Raw genomic sequence first — 20,933 nt, forward strand, 5'->3', positions numbered from 1 at the left:
TGGTTTCAAAGCAGTCTAGCTGGGGGAAATGGAGAGCAAGCAACTGAGGAAAGCACTGGGATCCTAGAAGGAAGAAAAGCAGACTGTTCTTCAGACTGTAAATGAGTATGTTCACATTAGCATATGCTGCAGGTTTTGCCACCTGTTCTTGCGCCCTTTTCTTGGTTTAAGAGACCTGGCTGATTCAGAGGAGGTGCCGAGTACCTGGACTCACACCACTACCCACATACAAGGTCTGGCCATGCCCTCTCTAAAAGAGTGGCAAAACCCCTGCTTCCACAAGCACTGCAAGGCTCTTGAATTTACACCTTCCATTACGGAGATGGAGCAGCTGCTGGACTGTGCAGTGGGGCTCAGCTTGGCAGAGGCTGCAGGCACCTCTGCTCAGCTGGGGATACAGCTCACCCCGCATCCATTCAGACTTGCCTCCTCAACCCTGCTGCTGCAGCACAGGGAGGACAGCCAGGTAACTGACAAAACCTAACAGAATTCAACACTGAGGACTGTGAGGCGGTCATAATGTGGTAACAGGAGCTATGTAAGGATCTCCGGTCACTATTTTATTTAAACAGAGGGCTTTGGGGTTCTCAGGGGGATATTTTTTTAGTATCTAAACCTCAGTAAGCTCTTCTGTCATAGTGGCATGATGGTAGAACTGCTAAATGAGAAAGATAGCACAGGTCATTTTGTGCTCACTGTGCAGATATCCAAGCATTTTTAGCGTTTCAACATTTTGCAGGCCAAACAGAGCTTCCTCTTTCTTCCCACAGTCTTGGGTAGTTGTGAGTTCTTTGCTTCAAGTGAAATTGACACCAGTGGTTTGAAAACACTGAACTATGCTCTTGTGGCCACAACCAGAATGAACTATGCTTATTTAAAAAGAAAAAAGAAGAAAATAACCTTATGATGTAGCAGACAACTAGCTCACATTACAGTAAAACAGCAGAGGAAGGTGCATGCTTTCCAGTTTTGTTCTTCACGTTTGGCAGAGCTTTTCAAGCCTACCTTCCAGAAAACAAGGATACTCCTTGTATCCTACAGAAGCCCTACAGAAGGCTGCTCTTAACTGCTGTTTCTTGAATAGACTTAACCAGTGTGTCCCAGTTATGGAAGCCACACTCACCGCTCACTCACTAGCACTCCTGTTCTGCCAGGATAATGCACATCCCTGCCTCTGGCTATATTTCGTATCAGTGATGAGGCTCTGGGACAACTGCTTCTCACAGCCAAAGGAACTAACCAGCACAACCTGTCCTCAGAGGAATATAATTTTCTCTGGTACTGAAGCATCCATCATATTAGGAGAACTTTTAGCAGAGAAACAACATTTGGTGTTTGGGGATGGGCTGCGGACCATGTGTAATGAAGGCAGTCTCATCTTTGCCCCACAGATGAACAGTCTACAACATTTCTCGTGTAGAGTGTGAACACACCCTTTTCCACCTTCTCCTAACTGGCAGGTTGTCTCTGAAGGCAGCTGATGGCAGGCTTCCACCTTCTTTACTTCTGCACCTGTAAACTGCAGCACAAGGAAAGGTGGCCAGCAAACGTTGTAGTAGGAGCTCACAGGGGTTAGGAGCTACTGTCAGGAAAGGAAAACCAGAAACAGGAGGCAAAGACTGGAAAGGAAAAGGAAAGAAGTAAGTAGCATAACCTGCCACATTTCTGCAAGAGGGGCTGCATTTCTTCCTGCTTTGGATGCAGTGAGGACCATACTGCAGGCAGGCAAAGGCAAACAGATACAACTCAGAGATCTACCAGGTGCGGGACCAGGCCTTTGGCCTGAATTTCTCCCTTAACACCAATTGGCTTTGTTGCAGGGGAAGGCAGTGAATTGTAGCCTCGTGGCTGCAATTCACTGAGGCAAGTTTTTGGATGAGATCTTAACAAACATTAAATGAACCTCGCTGCGGATTTTCCACTTTTGAAAACGTTAAGGCTCCATGCTTGACAGGAGTTTGCCTGTCCATGTAACATGAGATGCAGGCAGCTGCCAGTGGTCCTGCAGGCTCCTCTTTTTACTCTGTCAATGTTATGTTCATGAGTGTCAAAGAGGAAATGGAAGTTAAAAGGAAAAAGAAAGTGCCCTATGGCTTCAGAAACATCCTTTTTCTACAAAAGGAAGTAAGTACGAAAAATAAAATAATAACAATATCCCCAAAAAGACTGATTTCTGCAATCATTTGTTTGGTTTTTTTTCAAATAATACTTGAAAACATTTAAGGAAGGGAGGGAAAAGGTGAACGCCAGGACCATAAATGCAGAAGGATATGGAGGGACCTGTGAGGAAGGGAAGTGACACCAGCAAAATGTTGGTTTGCTTTCCCTGGGGAACTCTGCTCCTGGAAATGCCTAACGTAGGTAATGAGTTGGCACAGCCACCACCCTCACCAAACCCAGCTGTCTGGGTTTGGTGGCCAGGGGACAGCACTGTCATTTTGGAGGTACAGTTCCACTCAGGGAGGTATAGCCCACTGTAGTGGGGTGCAGTCCACACTTCTTGCTTGGCAAAGAAGAAGTTGTTTCTCCTCCCCCTAAAGCAGGGCTTTGCGTAGAGCTGCTGCTCAGGACCCCACAGGCTGGTCCGAGTCAGCCTGGATGGGTGAACCCAGGGACGTCCCCAGGTGCACCCCTCAGACTGACGGGGTGGCCACAGCCCTCTCGTACATGCGCTCCAAGATGCGGTGGATGCTGGCAAAGCCTGGCCGGTCAGCAGGCAGCTTGCTCCAGCAGAGGCGCATCAGGTTGTAGAGCTCCAGAGGACAATTGTCTGGGCAGGAGAGTACGTTCCCATCCCTCACGTAGTAGATGACCTCTTCATGAGCCATCCCATAGTAGGGCTGCATGCCATAGGAGAAGATCTCCCACAGCACCACCCCATAGGCCCATACATCAGACTCTGTGGTGTAGCGGTTGTAGAAAATGGACTCAGGGGGCATCCAGCGGATGGGGATGGCATCGTTCTCATTTGCTTTGTAATAGTCAGCCGAATACATGTTCCTTGAGAGACCAAAGTCGGCTATTTTGACTACCATGTTCTCCCCCACCAGGCAGTTCCTGGTAGCCAAATCCCGGTGGACAAACTTGCGCTCAGAGAGGTACGCCATGCCTGCAGCCACCTGCTTGGCAATGCAGAGCTGGCTGGTGCAGCACAGCGCCAGGGGGTTGGAGAGGCTGATCCGTGCATCCAGGCTACCATGCACCAGGCTGCAGAGGTTGCGGGGTGAGCGGTCACGCAAGTACTCATTTAGATCCCCATATGCCATGTATTCAAAGAGCAGGCACATTGGTTTCCCAACAGCACACACACCTGGAAGAAGATAGACACAACACACCGGTCATTTGGGTAGCAAAGTGGGCTCTGCTGTGCAAAACCAAAAAAAATCCAAAAACACTTACACAAAGGGGAGACTTTCAACAATGCATGATGGGACGGAAAGAAAGGTGAAGCATGCAAGTGCCACCAAGTTTGCATGCATCCCTTTGTGTCTTTGAAGCTCCTTCACCAGGGATCTAATGCTGAGCTCTGTGGGAGATGCCAATAAATCATGCAGTTGCCTGATTTGTCTGGACATCCCAGGAAAAAGATATACATTTGGACCTAGGATTAGTTAAGACCCCAATCCTGCTTAAGCTGGCATTAATGTAAGTATTACCTCTCCCCGGGTGCAACTGGAAGGACAAACTTTAAGAAAGTAACCTTTATCATTCTGATCCCTGCACTTCTTAATTCTTTTGTTTGTTGCAATTATACTTATAATGATATGGATGTAGGGACTACACATATGCAGGAAGACTTCAGGAGTAATCACAAGGGGCATGTTCAAGGCTTCAGTGGGTTATCTGAAACGCAAAGACATTCCCACTACAACTTCTTCTGGATTTTTCTTTTTTTTTTTAACATATCATGCAAAAAAATGTTTGTTGCAGAAATTACTTTTGGCATGACAGATACTAAAAAATTAAAGAAAGACAAATTAAAAACAGACATCAGGAAGGAGACATTTACCACATCTAATAGATGCAGAACCTAGTCCCAGTGAAGGACACATGCCTGACCCTACATCAGCTTTACCTGGGGCCAGAATCAGTACAGGACCCCGCTCCCATCAGTTTTACAGAGCATACAGTGATATGGCAAAAAATATTTGTCTGCTTATTATTAAATTGCCAACGATCAAAAGCCAGCATTTAAAATGTATGTGTTTTGCTTTCTTAGGGCCATCATTTAGCAATGGTTCATCCAACTTATTGTGAAATCTGAAATTCTTGTCAATGACCTAATACTTGAATCTTTGAGGAAAAACAGATAACTGTTCCCAGTGTGATAAAATCAGGATCTGACAAGCATGAGGAGTGTATGTGAAAGTTTTATCATCTAAGCTGTCTTCAACAACATGGCTGTTTTCTCCACACTCCCACAATATGAAACCAGTTTGTTCCTGTACCTTTGCCCTTTCCGGACCTAAAATGTGTTGACAATAAACACAATGTTTATTTGAGTTTGGGGCATTTCCTGCTTTTCTTTTCTGTAGCCAAAGTACTTGTAGCAACCCAGCTTTCCCAAAAATGGGATTTATCTATTTCCAAATTTTGTGGAACCTCCTATTGCAATGAATGATGATCTCAGCTGCCTGTTCACAGGGTTCCAATCTGCACACAACAACTTAAATCAGAATTGCTATGTGAAGGTGGCTAGCAACATCCACTTCAGTCAAAAACTGAAAACTGACTGAATTAAAATTTGGTTAGCAGCTTTCTTCACAGAAGAACACCCTATTAGCCAAGCTACATCATTAAGACTTTCTGAAATACCCAATAAACTGGGGTTTCCTTTCCCTGGGAAAGGAAGGAAGGGATAATTTTTGCAGTTGCCTTTTTCTGTTTGTTTCATTTTGGTTTTTTAATGCTAGTGCGTGTTCAGACATCACAGTTTTAAGTGGGGACCCATAAAAGTAACAAGACTTGTTCCTCGTCTTTTTTTAAGTATCTGAAAAATAAATCACAGCTCCAGGAAGCTCGTGCCTTCCCTGAAGATATCTGTGCCAATGTTATTAAACTGGAAGCAGAGCTAGGCAGCAAGATGGTCAACAACGTACTCAGTGCAGGACAAGGAGACTCCATTACAATGCAAGATCCTTTTCATTCACACAACAGTATCAGACCTACATTTTGACACTTGTGACAGACATTTCAGCAGAGCATGCACTAGCACATCGAAAAGCTCACCTCTTTTGCAAGAGGCATCTTCTCTCACAAAAGAGACCAGCACTGCCATTTGCATTAAGCGCCAAGCCAGTCAAGCATGTGCGTTTGCACCTGCACCCCCAACAACCCCACAGCGGATTTGCAGAAGGTGGTACCCTGTACGTGGGCATTCAGATACCTAAAAGTTTGACGATATTCGGATTGTCAAACTCTGCCATGAGGGCTGCCTCCCTCTGAAAGTCAGCCTGCATGTCTGCAGATGCTTCTTCCTTCAGCATTTTCACTGCCACCATTGTAAAAGGCTCATATGGCAGCAGCCCTGGGGCCCTGCAGGAAGAGAGGAGAAAGGGAAGCATCAGTGATGGATGCATATGCACACTAAATGTAGGCTCTGTTTCTGGTGCAAATGGACAGGCTGACAGAAAAAAAAGAAAACAAAAATGAAAAAGTGGAAGGCCCCAGCATCGAATGAAGGAACATGAAAGACCATCTTCACCTCTTGGGCATGTCTGCATTGCAAAGTACAGAGACATTTAATTTAATTGAAGGAGGCTAAACCCAATATAGCTTTTTTTTTGGCCACTGCTCTTTCTGCATACAGACTGTTCACCATGATTGGTAAAGAGATAAACAAATAACAGGGTGGTGAGCAATAGCATCTACCTGGGTTGGTGTCACATCAGAAACTTCATGGAGGTCAGGATGGACTCTTCAGTCCAAACAAATTGCTTTTGAGGTGTCATGGCTGAGCTTACCAGACTTAAAAACAAACCTATTATATATTAGAATGTTGAAAGAACCTCTTTTCACTGTGTTTTGTCCCATGCCTGGCACAATGATGGTATTGGTACATGTGGCTACTATTAGAGTGAAAGTAACCATTATAGTAAGCATGTTTCCATGGTTTTGTAAGGAAAATACCCTTTTGCCACTGTTGGCATATGTGTGTGCCTGTAATTCAACAAGTTATTATAAACCCGTGAGCTAATTCCAGCTGAATTTAATGTGCTGGAGCTGAGGTCTAGGAAACAGCTATGCTCCTGCAAGTGGAAGCAGATGACAGGACAGAGGGGACAAAGTATACGTGTGTCCTGTCTGAAGAGCAATGTAACGTGTGAATACACCCATGTTAAGACACTGGTGAATCTTCATCTGGAGCTTAGGGACACAAATCTATCAGAAACAAAGCCTCCTGACTTAAAGCGATTACAGGCTCACTTTGTTCTCTTATCCACAGGTCACTGTGCCCTCAACAAGTTTAATTACATGGGCTTGCCAAAGATTTAGAGGTAGCTATTGCCAAAGAAGAGTAACTTTCCACTCTTCAAAGATGTGTCAAACCTCAGATGTCCATTTTGTTGCCCACGCAAATTCTTCCCAGGGGTCCTGCAGTTAAAACGCACTCCTTACAGGTAGCCAGCCAGAGCCCATGGAGAGTGACGTGCATTTACGTGTCATGTTACTACGCTAGCCCAACTGCCCACCATTGCTCAAATACCAGGTTATTTTACTGCTCTGTAGCTCCAAGAGGAGGTTCCGATTTCCAAAGCAAACTTCCAGTTTCCTTGTCATCTACTCCAGACATATGGCTGTCACAACAGTTGCACTTGGATGCTGTAAATGTCAAATGTCAGAAGATGGCAGGGTGCCCATCAAGAAAGGAATCTCACAGGTGGCCAGATCACAGCTGAGACACTTGGGTGAGGCGGTCTGGCAAGCCAGAACAGAGAAGCAGACTCCACACTTGTCTACTACTGCCTTCATTTACAGCAAAATGTCTTCCTTTTTTTCCCCCTGTGCTGGCAATGAGGTTCCAATCTAGTAGGAGGGGAGAAATAGTGGCATCTACCAGCTTCTGCCTAATCTCAGTCCATGAGCAAGTCAGCAGCAACTGTCTGCAGAAACCGGTAGAGCATTTAAAAGTAAAATGAGGAGAGTCTTTATCTCTTCCAAACAGCCTCATCGTAGATTACCACTCATCACTGGCTAGCAAACCTAGTGCAGACCTAGTGCAGTGCCAAAGCAGGGGCAGGCACAGCCCTGTTTCACATTCTTGGAAGAAAGAAACTCACCCCAGGCTAACGCCTGAAGTACATCCATCCCTCTACTCACCATCCATCTAGTCGTCACTGAAATTCTGTAATGTAAATTAACCTAAATGTAATTTAGGTGAGATTAAGATGCACAAAGCCTTATAATGGGCCTTCAGGCAACAGCAAATAATTTCATCCTTGGTAACTCATATGTTAATTCAGCCCAGTTCTTAGCAGACCTGGGAAAACCACACTGACCCACAACAGAGGCAGACTCTGCAGTCTTGGCAGAGAGCTGTTGAAGTTGAACCCTTTGGTGTCTAGAAGACAGTCTTTGCACAAAGGGCTAGGGGGCACATCTACGCAGGAGCAGTGGGAAGCTGCTGCTTTTGAAATTAACCAGGAAAATTCAGGCAGCAGATCAGCACGTGGCGTCCTTTCTAGAAAACAGGTAAATGTCTTCTAGAACTGGGATGCATCAACAGAAATTACCTTGGGTATTCTCTCTCATTATTATCTAAATGCTTACGAGAAATGTCCACGGTGCACAGGATGGACAGCAGCTGTCCTTGCCTTCTTCACCACCAATGGATTTGTACAACACTGGCAGCATTTGGCTTTTAGGTACCTGCCGTTCAGAGAACTAACCAGCGGTGCAGTTAGGGATTTCACCCCAAGCCTACCAACAGAGAGTCTGTGTCCTGTCCCACATTTTCCTTAGCATCACATAGCTTCCATATTAGACATTAAATGATGCAATTAATACCTACTGAGGCTGGTGGAGACCAACCTTTACCCTGTCCTTCGAAAAAAAATCGTATGTGGGCAGGAGAGTGCTCTGAATTGCTAGCGGCTTGTTGTGTTGTGGTTTGGAGAAACATGCTTTGCATTTGGAAACAATATGAGACTTCTGTCTGAGAAATTCTGACCTTAGGAACAGCTTGTCACACGCAGAGATGATGAGGTGTGCCTTTGCAGTGGGGACCTAGCAGACTGCTAAAAAAGACCCCCATACCCAGGATTTTAGGCAGTCCGGGGCCTCGGGCTTAGCCTGGACCATACAGCTCCAGCTCTGAGAAAAAACTTGCATGCTGGTCTGTGTTGAACTGTACAGGGCTGGTGCTCCACTGGTGGCACGTGGGGCCAGCATGGTCTTCCCACAGGCAGAAGACCCTAAGTCAGCTGGCACAACCCAGTTGGGACAGACCCGAACAAGGTCTTGAGTCTTGCTTTAAGAACATCTTAGGATAACTGGTTACTTCCTCATCCTTTCCACTGTGAAGCTGCCCCCAGTGAAGATGGCAGCCTCTCAGGAGAAGCTAGTAAATGATAGCCAGACACTTCCTGTCCTAACATGTTGCTTGACCCAGGAGTGAGTAAACACTGAATCAGGACTCACAGCAAGCCAATTGGCAAAGGCATCACTGGCACCATGTGCATAGCTGTGTTTACAGGAGAGGGAGAAACATGAGACCAGTAGAAGTAAGAAGGTTGCTAAACTTAGCTTGAGATGTCCATTTAACACATGTAGACAAGTACATATTATCCATCTGAGATGGGAAGGCAACAATAGTTGTGATTGTTGCAAACTGGAGGGATACACAGCTGGCACTACTGGATCAGCAGTCTGCGCTGATCTGCCAGCGGTGCACAGAAATGCCGTGCCTTAAATGTTTCCTGGAAATATAAGGCCTTGAAGGGACTTTGACAGAGATATTAATAAAAATAAGGAAGCCCTTTAGAAGCAATATTTCTGGGGCTCCTTCCCTGAGCCACAGACAGCGGACATTTCTCAGGGTATGGTACTCTTCACTTTGCAAATGCTGGCTAAGAAGATGTGTTGCTTCTCCCCCCTGTCCTTTTTCTCCTGGTTTCCACTAAAAATAGCAAAAAGGTTTAATTAAAAGAAATTGCAGCACTGGGAGGGATGAAATCCACATGAAAGGTCTTTACACCACTTTAGCACTTGCTTAACCCAGTGCTTTTAGTAACACTTGAATGCCCTTTGAGAGTTCCTGCTTGATGTGGGTGAGAGTCATTTCCAGCCCAGAAGGGTCTGTGCAGCACTTAAATTATAATGAAGATCGCAGTACAGAGTCAAAGACTGCCTGCCCTGCTTGTGCACCCACGGTGTGGTGAAGACGCCTGCTGTGCAAGCAGGAAGGTGACACTCTGCAGGGTGGCATCCCAAGAGTTGTGCTGAGGTTGGGATGAGGGCTGCACTGTGTTCCTGCATTGGTTAGTGTGCAGCGCCCCGAGCGCAGCTGCGGCACAGTTCCTGCAGCTTTGTTCTCGTTTCAAGCTCGGATGCATTCGACTTTGCCATCCAGGCTAACAATCAATCACAGGCTAAGTGTCTGCAATTTTCCCACTGCGTGCCCTTCAAACTTTGTTATTTTTAGCCCTCTCTGTATTAATGAAAAGTATGCCTTCATTTCTTCCATTAGAAAAAATGCATCCCTTCATTAGAAAAAAAATCCATCAGAGCTATTGAAACTGTTTCCCTGCTCTAACACATTTAACCTGTGCATAACTCATTTCTTAGCAGATACATCAACAGCATAACTATAAACATTAAAAGTATCTGAAATTATGACTGCATTTTGCAGGACAGTCCTTAGGGTCCTTTGTCTTTGAAGTCCATGGGACTGGTTCCACCAGGCAGGTCTTGGCCCAGTGGGACTTTGATACTCCCCTGGGTTTTCTGAGGTCATCATACACTACTCCAGATAGAGCTACAAAATCACCCACATCCAAGACTTGTTAACTGTAAAGGACAAAGAAAACTATCTTGAGTAAACATGAAACTGGACAGTCTGTCCACTTTCCTTCAAGAACTTGGGGGTGAGACTTTCTGAGGAGTAAAGTACTGGCCAAAGACTGTCCTGAAGAAATTACATGCTCTGTCAAGGCTAACTAGACACTCTCCATCCACTTCAGTCTAGGCAGCACTGGGTTCATCTCTGGGATTTTCAACGAAACATTTTTCACATATGAAGAAGTGTATGGTCTCACATCCCATGAGATTTAACAGAACTGGGATCTCATCTAATATCTTAAATTTAAAACAGGCAACGATGGCTGCAAACTCTAAGAATAAAAAATGAGTAACTAAAGGGGGGACACACAAAAAAATAATGTTGGCCTAAGTAGGTTGGGTATTTAGGAGATTTTTGGTTTGGTTTGGTTTTGCCACTGAATCAAATGGAAACCGGGTCAGAACCTAACTGTAGCATGACATTTATAACGTAACATTGCCCTCTGTGGTAATTACTGACCAGTGTTGTCATTATAATGGAGGATACCACACACAGACAATTTGCAAGTACTGGGAAATGCAGGAATTTCACAATAGGTCACATGTCACAGGCAATACTCTTGGCAAAACCAGTGATGATAAATTTAGGTAAGCTTTTACACCAGACTTCGGTATGTCAGTAAGACATTACATATACTAGAGAGAAGAACAGGAAGGCCATTTGTGACAAAAGTTTAATATCAACAGGAAGCAGTGGACAACAGGAACAATTATTCAAGCTTGAGTGTACTGTTTGGTACACATGCATTTGATCTTGATCTGAGTAAATGAATAAATGATTTCCAGTGCCCAGATAAGTTGTTGTCCAACTGCCAATTTTTCCCAGGTACCTCCAGTTAAAAAGGACTCATACAGGCTGCTTACCTTGCTTGGAAGACTCTCCCAAATGCTCCTTCCCCAATATCTCTCACATATTCAATGTTGTTCCTGGGATACTCCAAGCTGAGCAATTTTGGATTGAGGAGAAGGGGCATCCGCTGGTACATCGGGTTGGGATGCAGCCGGTCCAGCAGGAGTTCGGAGGGCAGAGTGGTGAGCGTTGGTGTCTCTGAATCTCTGAAATGACAGAGCAGTTTTCAGTCAGTGTGTGCACAGCCTTTAACTGGGAGATAACGATCTGCATTTCCTCCAAGGCTAGTTTCTTCAAGGATGGAAAAGGGAGGTGCAGCCGAGCTGTTGAAAGAGCCTTGCAACAAGGTGTCATGCCATGTCCCCAAAACAGTCACCAGACCAGCATCTAGTCTGCCACAAGGACTTGCCAGAGCTTGCACTGAGCTGCCACAGGCAAAGGGAGGGCTGCTCACACCCTACCAGGCATTTGCAGGACTGTGCTCTCAGAAACAGGCAAGTCCTCTTTCAAAGCAGAATTTGCTGCCTTAAGGCCCAAGCCTTACCTTTTTTTGGTTTTCCACTGCTTTCTCCGACGGCAGCAAACCAGGGTGACAATGCCGAAAATCACAACCAGGGCAAAGCTGGAGATGATTGAGATGACAACAGTCATGGAGTATGTAGGGGAAAAGGTAGGAAGAGGGGGAAGATTTGGAGTCTTTCCATTTGGTTTTCTTGTTCCTAGTGATAATGAAGCTGTAATGCAAAACAAATCAGAATGTTATGCCTCTGCTAGTTTATAGGGCTTTCTCTAACAAGTATTTACAGAGTCAGACTGATGTCCTGGAAATTACTGACATTACAGATACAGCCGTATGACTGCATGAGAGGACTATAGTAGGGAAGCCTGGTTTGTAGGAAGCAAAACCCATTCTGGTGCCAAATGCAAAAACCCAGGATCTGGTGAAGACCAAGACAGAGTCCCCAATGTGCTGCAAACACAGTTCTGGTAAGGAATGTTTGCAAGAGTTACAGATGAGAGTTCACATCTGATGATCTCAACAGTATTCAAATATAGTAATGTCTGCAGAGAGAAAGATCAATGGTCTACAATATAGAGCACAGTGTGTTATCATGTGTCCTAAAAGGAATCTGCAGGAAGGAGAGTAAGACCAAGTAAGTACACAGTGATACTTTCCTGAAATATCCCCTTGCCTCAACAATTTGCATCTGTGTCTTTATGGGGCAAATATGGTAAACTAGTGTAAAATACATTTGGCTGTATCATTAGAAAAAAATATAATATTCAGGTACCTACCTGCTGAGTACTTTCTGTGACATTCTAGAAAATACTAATCTGTACATGCAATGATCAAGAACAAAAAGAAATTTAAACTGTTCTTTTTAAGGCCAGCTAAACTAGTACTGACTTGTGTTCCCTTAAGTTCACGGTACCCCTGTGTTCTGTGCAAGCATTCTTATTTCCAAACACTGAGATTCAGAAACTGTTCATCTTGAATGAAAAATGTTTCAAAAATTGTTCTGTTTTTTGAACAAGAAATAACAGAAAGACTTAGTTTCAGCATCACAGAGCAAAGATGTTTCCATCTTTTTCAGATTTGTTTTTAGTTAGAATAGTTTTTTATTATTGAAAAAAACCTGCCAGAAGCAAAACAGCTTTGGAAAATAGCCCAAAACCCTACTTTCCCCTCAAAACGCAGTGTGGCAAATCCATTATTCATAATAAAACAGGAAATTTTATTTCATCCTTTGGCCTTATAATCTGGGGCAAGGTGCTCAATTTGCCTGTCTTCATTTTTCCATCTTTAAGGCACATGTTATACCTTCTGATAAAAGATGCTGAGTGAACCCGTGAGAAGAACCAGGACTGGCTGAATCCAGAAGACAGAACAGATTGGTGAGGCCTTGAGCACTCAGGATGCAAACACCTTGCACGGCCCCAGAACAACCACTGTGTCAGTAACCATAAATTGCAATTGCCTACCATCTCCACAAGGAGACACGCTGCAGTATTCCCAGATCACAGATGGGTCTCTTGTGTAGCACCAGGGACGTTCGTTCTCACCTCCTGGGTTGCGGCAGTAGTTCTCAGCATCAGACAGCTCAGGGAAAACCTGAGGAGTCCTCCTGTGCAAGTGGGGAGCCTTGGGAGAGGAAGCAAACTGGATTAGCGTTTTGGTGTAATTTTTTCCTGCGGGTGTCAATAAAACAAAACAAAACCAAGCAGCAAAGAAAGGCAGAGGTAAAACAGCCTTTCAGTAGTCTGTCAGAATGACAGAGAACATGTCTTGCTACAGGAAGGGAAACTTGCAGATTGAAACAGGAACAGAGTGTGAAACACCAGTGAACTCAAGAATGATGGTAACCTGTCCCCTGCTTAGCCCTTCCACTGGGAGTGGGCTGCTCAGCTCTGGGAAACTCTTTGGAAAAGCAGACCTCAAGCATGGCTCTCCATTTGGCGGGACTCACACTGATTCGTACCTGATCACTCCACTTCTGGCAGGGAATACCAGAGGCTGTGACGTTGGCCCAGCCCTGGTAAAACTGGCCATTGCCTCTGTAGCAAGTTCCTGGAGGAAAAAAAACACCAGCATGGGGGTCAAGGCATCTACAGACCATGCCCTGCAGCAAGAACTCACAATAAACTTCATGTCATTACATGAGATCATGAGGCAATTAGCAACAGATCTGAAATGCATAGAAGAACCAGACAACGGCAGGCAAGGAACTGCTTAGCCTCCTGCACATACTTAATGGATTTTGACCTCAATACATAAGATCAAATCCGGTAAAATGATCACATCCGTTCCAAAGAGGGAACTAGAGCTCTTTCAGACTGAGAAAACAGGCCGTGCACCTGCAATGGTTGTGTTGCACTTACCCAGTCCACAACACTTCCACACAGAAAGTGCAGAATAGAACCACAGTGAAGCCACCCATGCCAAACCAAGGCAGAAAGCAAACTGCAGCACTGGTTCCATGATTCTCAGCCTGCACTGTTACAGAGGTGCTAACAGGAAGACACCCACATTCCTGGGGTAGGTAGCAGAGGGCTGGGATTCATAAAGTCCTATGGTGGTATCTCTCCTCCCTGCCTCTGTGCAGTGCTTGTCCTCTTAGACTGAATGTTTGGAACCAGCTTATGTTTTCCAGCATGCATGCATGCTACGTGTTTTAACTTATGTTCACAGATTGTCCTGTTTCTCCGGTAGGAGGAACATAGTAAATGCATCGTGATGGCTATCTGCTCTTATTTTCTTGCATCACCCTCTGTGCTCAGGATGGCAGTTATGAGTCTTTAAAAGAGCTTAGCTTTCTGAACTTTCACCAGGCACCAGGAAGTACACATGGGTGACTAGAAACCCATAACAACATTTGCTCCAGGTGAGTGAACTCAAACATAAGAACAAGTTCTTGTAGTCCAAGGTACCCAAACACCTCAGTATAGGAATGGCCATGGATGTCACAAGCCATTTAATCCACCACAAATGCAAAGTAAAATGCTCTAACTTGTACTTCTTTGATTGATATGTAAAGCTACCATGTTATGTCTCACATCCACAACAAGCTAGCAGCCCCCACATGACAAGAACTTGTAGTTCTGTAGAGGTGAAAACTTGTTAAGCTGCCCTGGAACTTAGTTGTGTGTCTGAGCTCAGCATTTTAAATGTCTCACAATCAGAGGCAAGGAAAGCAATGATTGAGTACTAACCAACATGAACAAAATTTTGCACACATCTGAAATAAACATTAGTGTGAAATCTTAGAGGAACCATGTTGAGAACTTTAGGGGCAACAGCAACACTGAGGAAGCAACCTGATTCCATAGTGGCCTGGGAAATGTAGATGCTCTCATACATGATCTTACTACAATGAGGACAGAGGGAATAAAAAAGGTGGCCAAGTGGTCTTTAATGACTAATTTTGATGGGCAAGCTAGAAAACATTTTGGTTCGTGCTTCCCAAACCTTTGTGCACATAACAGTGGGAAAAAAGAGGGGCAACACTGCTAAAATGTTACGGTTATGTCTCCCTGATTCATGACTGAATAGTGCACATCTGTGCAACGCCACCCTGGGAAAATACTATGAAAGCTGAACAAAAAGGTCACACATTTACACAGCAGATACGGGCCATGTCCTGAACTTGCAAACACCCAAGAGGTGGCTGAAACCATTCTGTGAATACACCACTCATTTGCTGGCATTCCTCTCTTGTGCTTCTTTCCCTAGGGAGAAGATAGCTGCAGCTGTGGTCTGTAAGCATTGGGCAGCAATGCTGGAGTGCCCATGGATTGCTGAAGTGCCTGTCTTCCAGGTGTGTAGCACCAAGCACCTGGGGCTTGGGTGGCCTGGAGGAGCCAAGGCCTTCCCATAAAAGAAAATTCCCCAAAATTCTTGTTTACACTTTCTTCGCTTTCTCTCTCCGTGCAGCACTGCCAGATCTGGAGACTTAACCTGCTCAGAAGCATGGCAGGAGGGAGGTTCTGCCTTTTTCCAATGGGCCAAGTTCAGTGGCTGAGCTTTAAACTTTTTGTATGTCAGCTGGAAGACCTGCGTGTGTATGTTTCAGCCATGACCAGCAGCAGGGCACGAGGCTGACACACATCAAAGCAGCACTGTGAGGGACAGCTAGGTCTCACCATTTGTCATGGTGGGGACATGTGAGAAACAGCCAGGCTTCAGAGATGATTGGGAGAAGAGTGTTGTGGCATTTTGGGTATTAAGGTCTTTCAAGACCAACCTGACATAGGTAAGCACATCATTAACAGCATATAGGGCTGGAATTACCTTGATAGCAGTTTCCCCATGCCTTGGATGTGAAAGGTCAGGCATTCCCTGGTAATATAACATTAATCCAGCCAGCCAGGACCAGAGCAAACCACAAAAATACTGTGCAAGATGCATTCTCAAAAAAGAATATCATGCCCACCTCTAGAAACACAGAGTCTGGAGCAGTCTACTTACTGGTTATATTCTCCTTCTTAAAATCTGTAAAAAGACAAGACACAATGTAAGGAGGGGTTTTCCAGGATGTAATATATCTGGATGCTTGTTTATGAGTGTGCTATGGGAAAAAGTTCCCTCCCAGTGGTGCTTAAGCAGCTTGTTCCTTTGCAATGGCACCTGAATGGCAATTTTGACATCATTAAGACTGATTTTGGCAATGAGATTGTTATGACCCTCTCAATAAGGAGTCAGGCCTTATTTACATAGGGGATTTTTCCTGCAGCTCAGCTGAACAAGACAGGCTGATGCGGCTGTCATAGTTCTGTGCACAGGCACTGACAGGATGGTACCCACCACCAGACTTTAGTTGTAAATTATGGATTACATCCTTCCTCCCACTTCCCTTACTAAGAACACAGCTCTCCAGACAACAGGCATCGTGTGCCACCTTACCAAAGAAAGGGATGTGGGTGCAGGTGCTGGGGTCCTGGTGCAGGCTGGGCAGCCTATTGCATTCAGGAAGATTGAGAAGCATCAGTCCTGGCTTGTAAATCCCCTTCTGAGAGTTTTCCTCCATTGAGAGCCATTCCTTAAAGCAGTAGAGATCCTTTACAGCAAGGCAATTCTCTCTACATTATTTCGCAAAAAACAGTGAAATACAGCAGTCAATGGCTTGTTAACAATGGCTGCACTTCGCAATGGTGTGCAGGGGTTACGCAGGCTGACAGAAATCCATTACCAGGCTACACTTCTTTGAGTCAGACTGTCTGGCTCATGTACCATAAAGGAAACTCTGTATAAAATGTAACAGGTTCCTTTAGGAAACCCACAAAGCTGCACTTTTAATGAAGCAGGGTTATGCTCAAAACATAACACACACCACAGTCTGTGAGGAGTTCATTCGTATCTTTTCCTACAGATTTATTGCCATCTTCTATTAATAAACATTATGTCTTGGAGTTATCTTAGCTTTTTTCCAGTACATTCTAAAAATCTCACCCGTCTTCTGCAAATTGCACATTAACATGTCATCTACAAAAGACAGGAGGTGAGCTGCAATTCTTAACCTTTTAAAACTAAATATTTGCCTGTATTTTTAACCTCACAGAATCACCCATCCAATTCTATTCTTTTATCCACAAAAAGTATTCAGTTCCTTTTTATCTCTCAGCTGTGTGCAGCAAAATTCTTACAGTGCCTGGTAAAACAAGATACCTAACTATCTCCTACCTAGTGTATTACCTCCATTTACCTCCATAACAATGTGAAACATTCACTGACAAGAAGTGCTTCGGATGTTTGAATGTTACTTAGGTCAGAAACTGTTCATGAAGAAGGACAGAGCAGAAATACCTGCTCTGGGGGAGGAAGACACTGTACCATACCGGAAAGTTTGAGAAAAGTTTGAGAATGAAGATTTGTTGCATGAGTGAGTCAATTTATCAGTGATTTGCTTATTTATGTACTCGTTCGTGAGAGGATGAGTCGCAAAACCATCTTTGAGGTCATGTGCAGAGATTACTTTTGCTGAGCTCAGCTGAAGTCCTTTGCAGATCCACATCCTTCCCAAGTGTCAGTGATGCAGAAAGGTACTGCTGGGGTCTATGGTGAAGGTTTCAGCCAAATTCAACACCTCCTGTGTTGATGAAGTCTCTACTTATACAACAGCTTTGGCAAGAGCATATGGCCATGAGTTTTGGTAATGACTACCAACACCGCAAACCCTCCAGCGTGCCTGAAGGATGGAAGCCATTGGGAATTCTACCAAGGCAGCAGCTTTTCTGCAACTGCAATGGATGCCCTTCAAGTCTGCAGGCTGAAGCCATTAAAGCCCAGCTGCCCCATGCTTGGTTTTAGCCACTGCTGCTTTATTCCTTCCTCACTTCCATAAAAGCCAGGATGCAGCCAGATGGTGTAATTTATCTTTTTTATGTTAAACAACATGTGGAATAGGAATGACCTTCTGAAGTAAAGAAATGTTTAGCTAGAAAAATGAGAAAATCTTGCATTTGAAACACTGATTGACACTTGGGAGATCTGGATTACATTAGCTGCCTTCAGTCCTGAAGCCTGAGCACCCTTAAACAAGCTCCTTATTCAGTGTGCAATTGCAAAATGGAGATTGTTCCTCTGCAATCCTGTCCGCTCCAGCATTAAAGGCAGGTTATCTTCACCTACGAACCCATCCCAGGAGTGTGGCAAGGCAGCCAGAGGGAGGGATGATTAGTCTCCTTGAGCTGGGTTCATACCATCATTATAACACTTAATCCTGACCAGCAAGAGCTTGATGAGATCATATGCAAAGATTGCTTCAGATTATTATTAGAAATCTTATGTCATGTAAATGACAGATGGACAAAGAATAGTAGTAGCAAAAGAGAACAAGTGGGCCAGTAGCATTTTAGGCACCACAAAGAATTGTTTAAGAGGAAATGGAGACACACAGACCTGACCAAAGTGAGAAATTTCCCAACACGAGTGCCCACTGCAGCCTGGTCACTTCATATCAGCAGTGGTTGAAACAGAAATTGAGGGGATTTCTTTTGCCATCACAGAAGCAGCCAGTGGTAAAAGGCAGATGTCATCAAGAATTCTGGGATGAGATATCACTTTCCCATTAAAATCAGAAAAACTCTAATTTTAATCAAATTGCATCCTAATTCACTTTAAGTGGATTTTTTCCCCATGTTGCTTTCTTCTGTTTCACTTCATCTTGTTTAACCTCCTAATTATTTTTATAAAAGCTTTATTCAGTCTGCTTGTCAGTTGTTATTCTTGCTAGCTAGCTTCCAATCCAAAATTAACATAAAAAATGACATGGGGAGAGAAAAAGTGGTGCAGAGAATAAATAACAAGACAAAACCACATGGAAATATGTCAAGGGAAATACGTCCCTCAAAAACTGGGAGAATTCTCTGGCCTCTGAGATAGATTAAGTATTTCAGCTGAAAACTGGCGTAGTCTAGCCAGTTTCTGCAGAGAGGTATGAAGTTGTCAGTTAAAAACAGATAAGATAAATAGAAAGTAACCAAGGCCATGTGAAATGTGTTCAAGAACCCCAAAAGGTCTCAGCTGTTCAGAAGTACATATTAAATGTCTGACTTATCACAAGGAGTATTGGGTTAGGGCTTTGCAAGAACTCTTGTCCAGCTGAAGTCTTCTGGGAACAGGAAACGGGAAGGATGCCATGCCAGGGCTCTTGTCATGAAGAAAGCTGAATTTAAATCTGCATTAAAACTACAGGGGAAAATCATTACAGGGAAAAAAACATAATGCTGGCTTGTGGATTTGAAGAAAGATGATGCCAGGCAAGTCCATTAAGATTTAGACATATTTGCAAATGATATGCCTGTTAGCTCCAGATCAAGTGCAGATTTATGCTGATTTATGTCACTCTGACTTCAGAAGTGCCCATGAAGTGCAGGCCTTCAGACAAATCACCATGAGCTCTGGTCCTGCAGAGTCACTCATGAGCAGAGGTAAATGAAGCAAGACCCAGATCCCCCTAAAATGCCTCATGGAGTGCTGTGCAAAATCCTTAGCTGACAAATGTGCTGTGCATGTGTGGCTCAGATATAAATACTGTCACACATCTTGAGAAAAGGCAGAGAGATCATGTACTGAAGGGTGCAATGACAAAGAGCAGAACAACAAGGCAGCAGGGAGGAGTTTGCCAGCAAAAAGCAAGTTTCAGTACTTGGCCGCACAATTATCTGTGGATACTTGCACATAATACTTCTTTCATACGATATATGCAGCTACTATGCTAGCATAGACACCAAACAGAGAACATAATGTATTGTCAAGCTTCATACTGGGATTTTCCTCTGTCCCTTCATTTTAGAGATACTGAAGGAGGACCAATGAGAAAGGTCCAGATTGTGAAGACAACATGTTTCTGATTGTCCTAAAAAAGTCCCTACATAACTGGAAAAATAATTGCCAGTAAACTACATCTGGCCCAAGTCCAGCTGGAAGCATGCTTGCCATGTCTGCAGAGAAGACTTGTATTTTAGTTGAGACACTAGACTTGGGACTGCTCTCCTGATAAACACAAATCTGAATAATCTGTTTTAAGATGTGGTTCAAGGAGGACAAGAGCAAAGTCCTGCACTTAGGCAGGGATGTCAGCTGCCTAAACGTGAGATGGGTAGTGACCAGACAACAGTCCCTCCAGGGCTGAAAAGGGATATGAATCAGTTGTGGCCAGCAGTTGTGTTAGGAAAAAAGAAAGCTTCACCCTGAGACATCTATGTGGGGCTGTCTTCTGCAAGGCACACCAAGCAATCATCATTCCATTATAGTTAACATTAACAGAACATGGGCTGGAGGCTGTACATACATACTTAGTGCTTAAGGAAAGATGAAGAGCAGAGGCTTCAGAGGCCAGAAAAGCAAGAGCTATGATCAGAGCTCAGAAAAAAACGTCTTTATTCTAGTCTGGGAAGTTGGGGAAGATGTAAAATCTCACTGCAAAAAGGAAGGGAAGAAATACATCTCCATGGCCACAGTGGAAGGACAGAGAGCAATGAGGGAAGGGCTGCTCAGAAGATTGCACAGGGAGGGAACAGTGTCCCTGTCACTGGGATGTGTTGCACAGACACCTGTCAGCAGTGGATTAGCTGTAGTGGGAGATGCTTTGGACTTCTCAGGGTCCCTGCCAGCCCTGTTTCTATGCACATTTCTCTTCATACAGGAGGACACAAGAGCCAGATGGGAGGGAGGTTTGTTTTGCTAGGTATAATTACACTGGCAGTGTCTTTGGTGTCACCTTTTTTTGTTTCATCTCTGTCATGACAGGAAGAGCTGAATGTTTAGTGTATTGCCTTGGTCAGATCTTTTGCACACACTGTAACCATATTTAGTCAAAATTCCAAAGAAGCAATTACATTTGACAGTAATAAGGAGTACATACTGACCTAGTAAGATTTAACTGATAACAATATGTTAATTATTTAAATCTATTATGTCATTCAAATGGATATTTCTTTTCAACACTGACTGCTAAAAGTCCAACATAACACAGATGCCTGGGTCTGAAAGTCAGTCTATGCAATGAGCACAGAGGGAGCTGGA

General features: G+C 44.2%; 1 protein-coding gene across 5 annotated transcripts in view; it reads right to left on the reverse strand.

Moving 5' to 3' along the window:
• Positions 1-1,206: 1,206 nt before the first annotated feature.
• The window catches only part of MUSK (muscle associated receptor tyrosine kinase), a 55,568-nt gene continuing 35,841 nt past the window's right edge, over positions 1,207-20,933 (reverse strand). For 3 of the 5 annotated variants that reach the window (XM_027808488.2, XM_055699249.1, XM_055699248.1), the window contains 5 exons: positions 16,311-16,486; positions 11,454-11,643; positions 10,924-11,115; positions 5,387-5,535; positions 1,207-3,310 (listed from right to left, as the gene is read on the reverse strand). In XM_027808488.2, the coding sequence (XP_027664289.2) occupies positions 2,634-3,310; positions 5,387-5,535; positions 10,924-11,115; positions 11,454-11,643; positions 16,311-16,486 (1,384 nt within the window). In that variant the 3' untranslated portion in view covers positions 1,207-2,633. Of the gene's footprint in view, positions 3,311-5,386; positions 5,536-10,923; positions 11,116-11,453; positions 11,644-12,892; positions 13,053-13,389; positions 13,479-15,875; positions 15,900-16,310; positions 16,487-20,933 lie in introns of all 5 variants that reach the window. The other 2 variants (XM_005441406.3, XM_027808487.2) reach the window with 2 other exon arrangements.

Source organism: Falco cherrug, chromosome Z, assembly GCF_023634085.1.
Source record: "Falco cherrug isolate bFalChe1 chromosome Z, bFalChe1.pri, whole genome shotgun sequence".
NCBI classification, from domain to species: Eukaryota; Metazoa; Chordata; class Aves; order Falconiformes; family Falconidae; genus Falco; species Falco cherrug.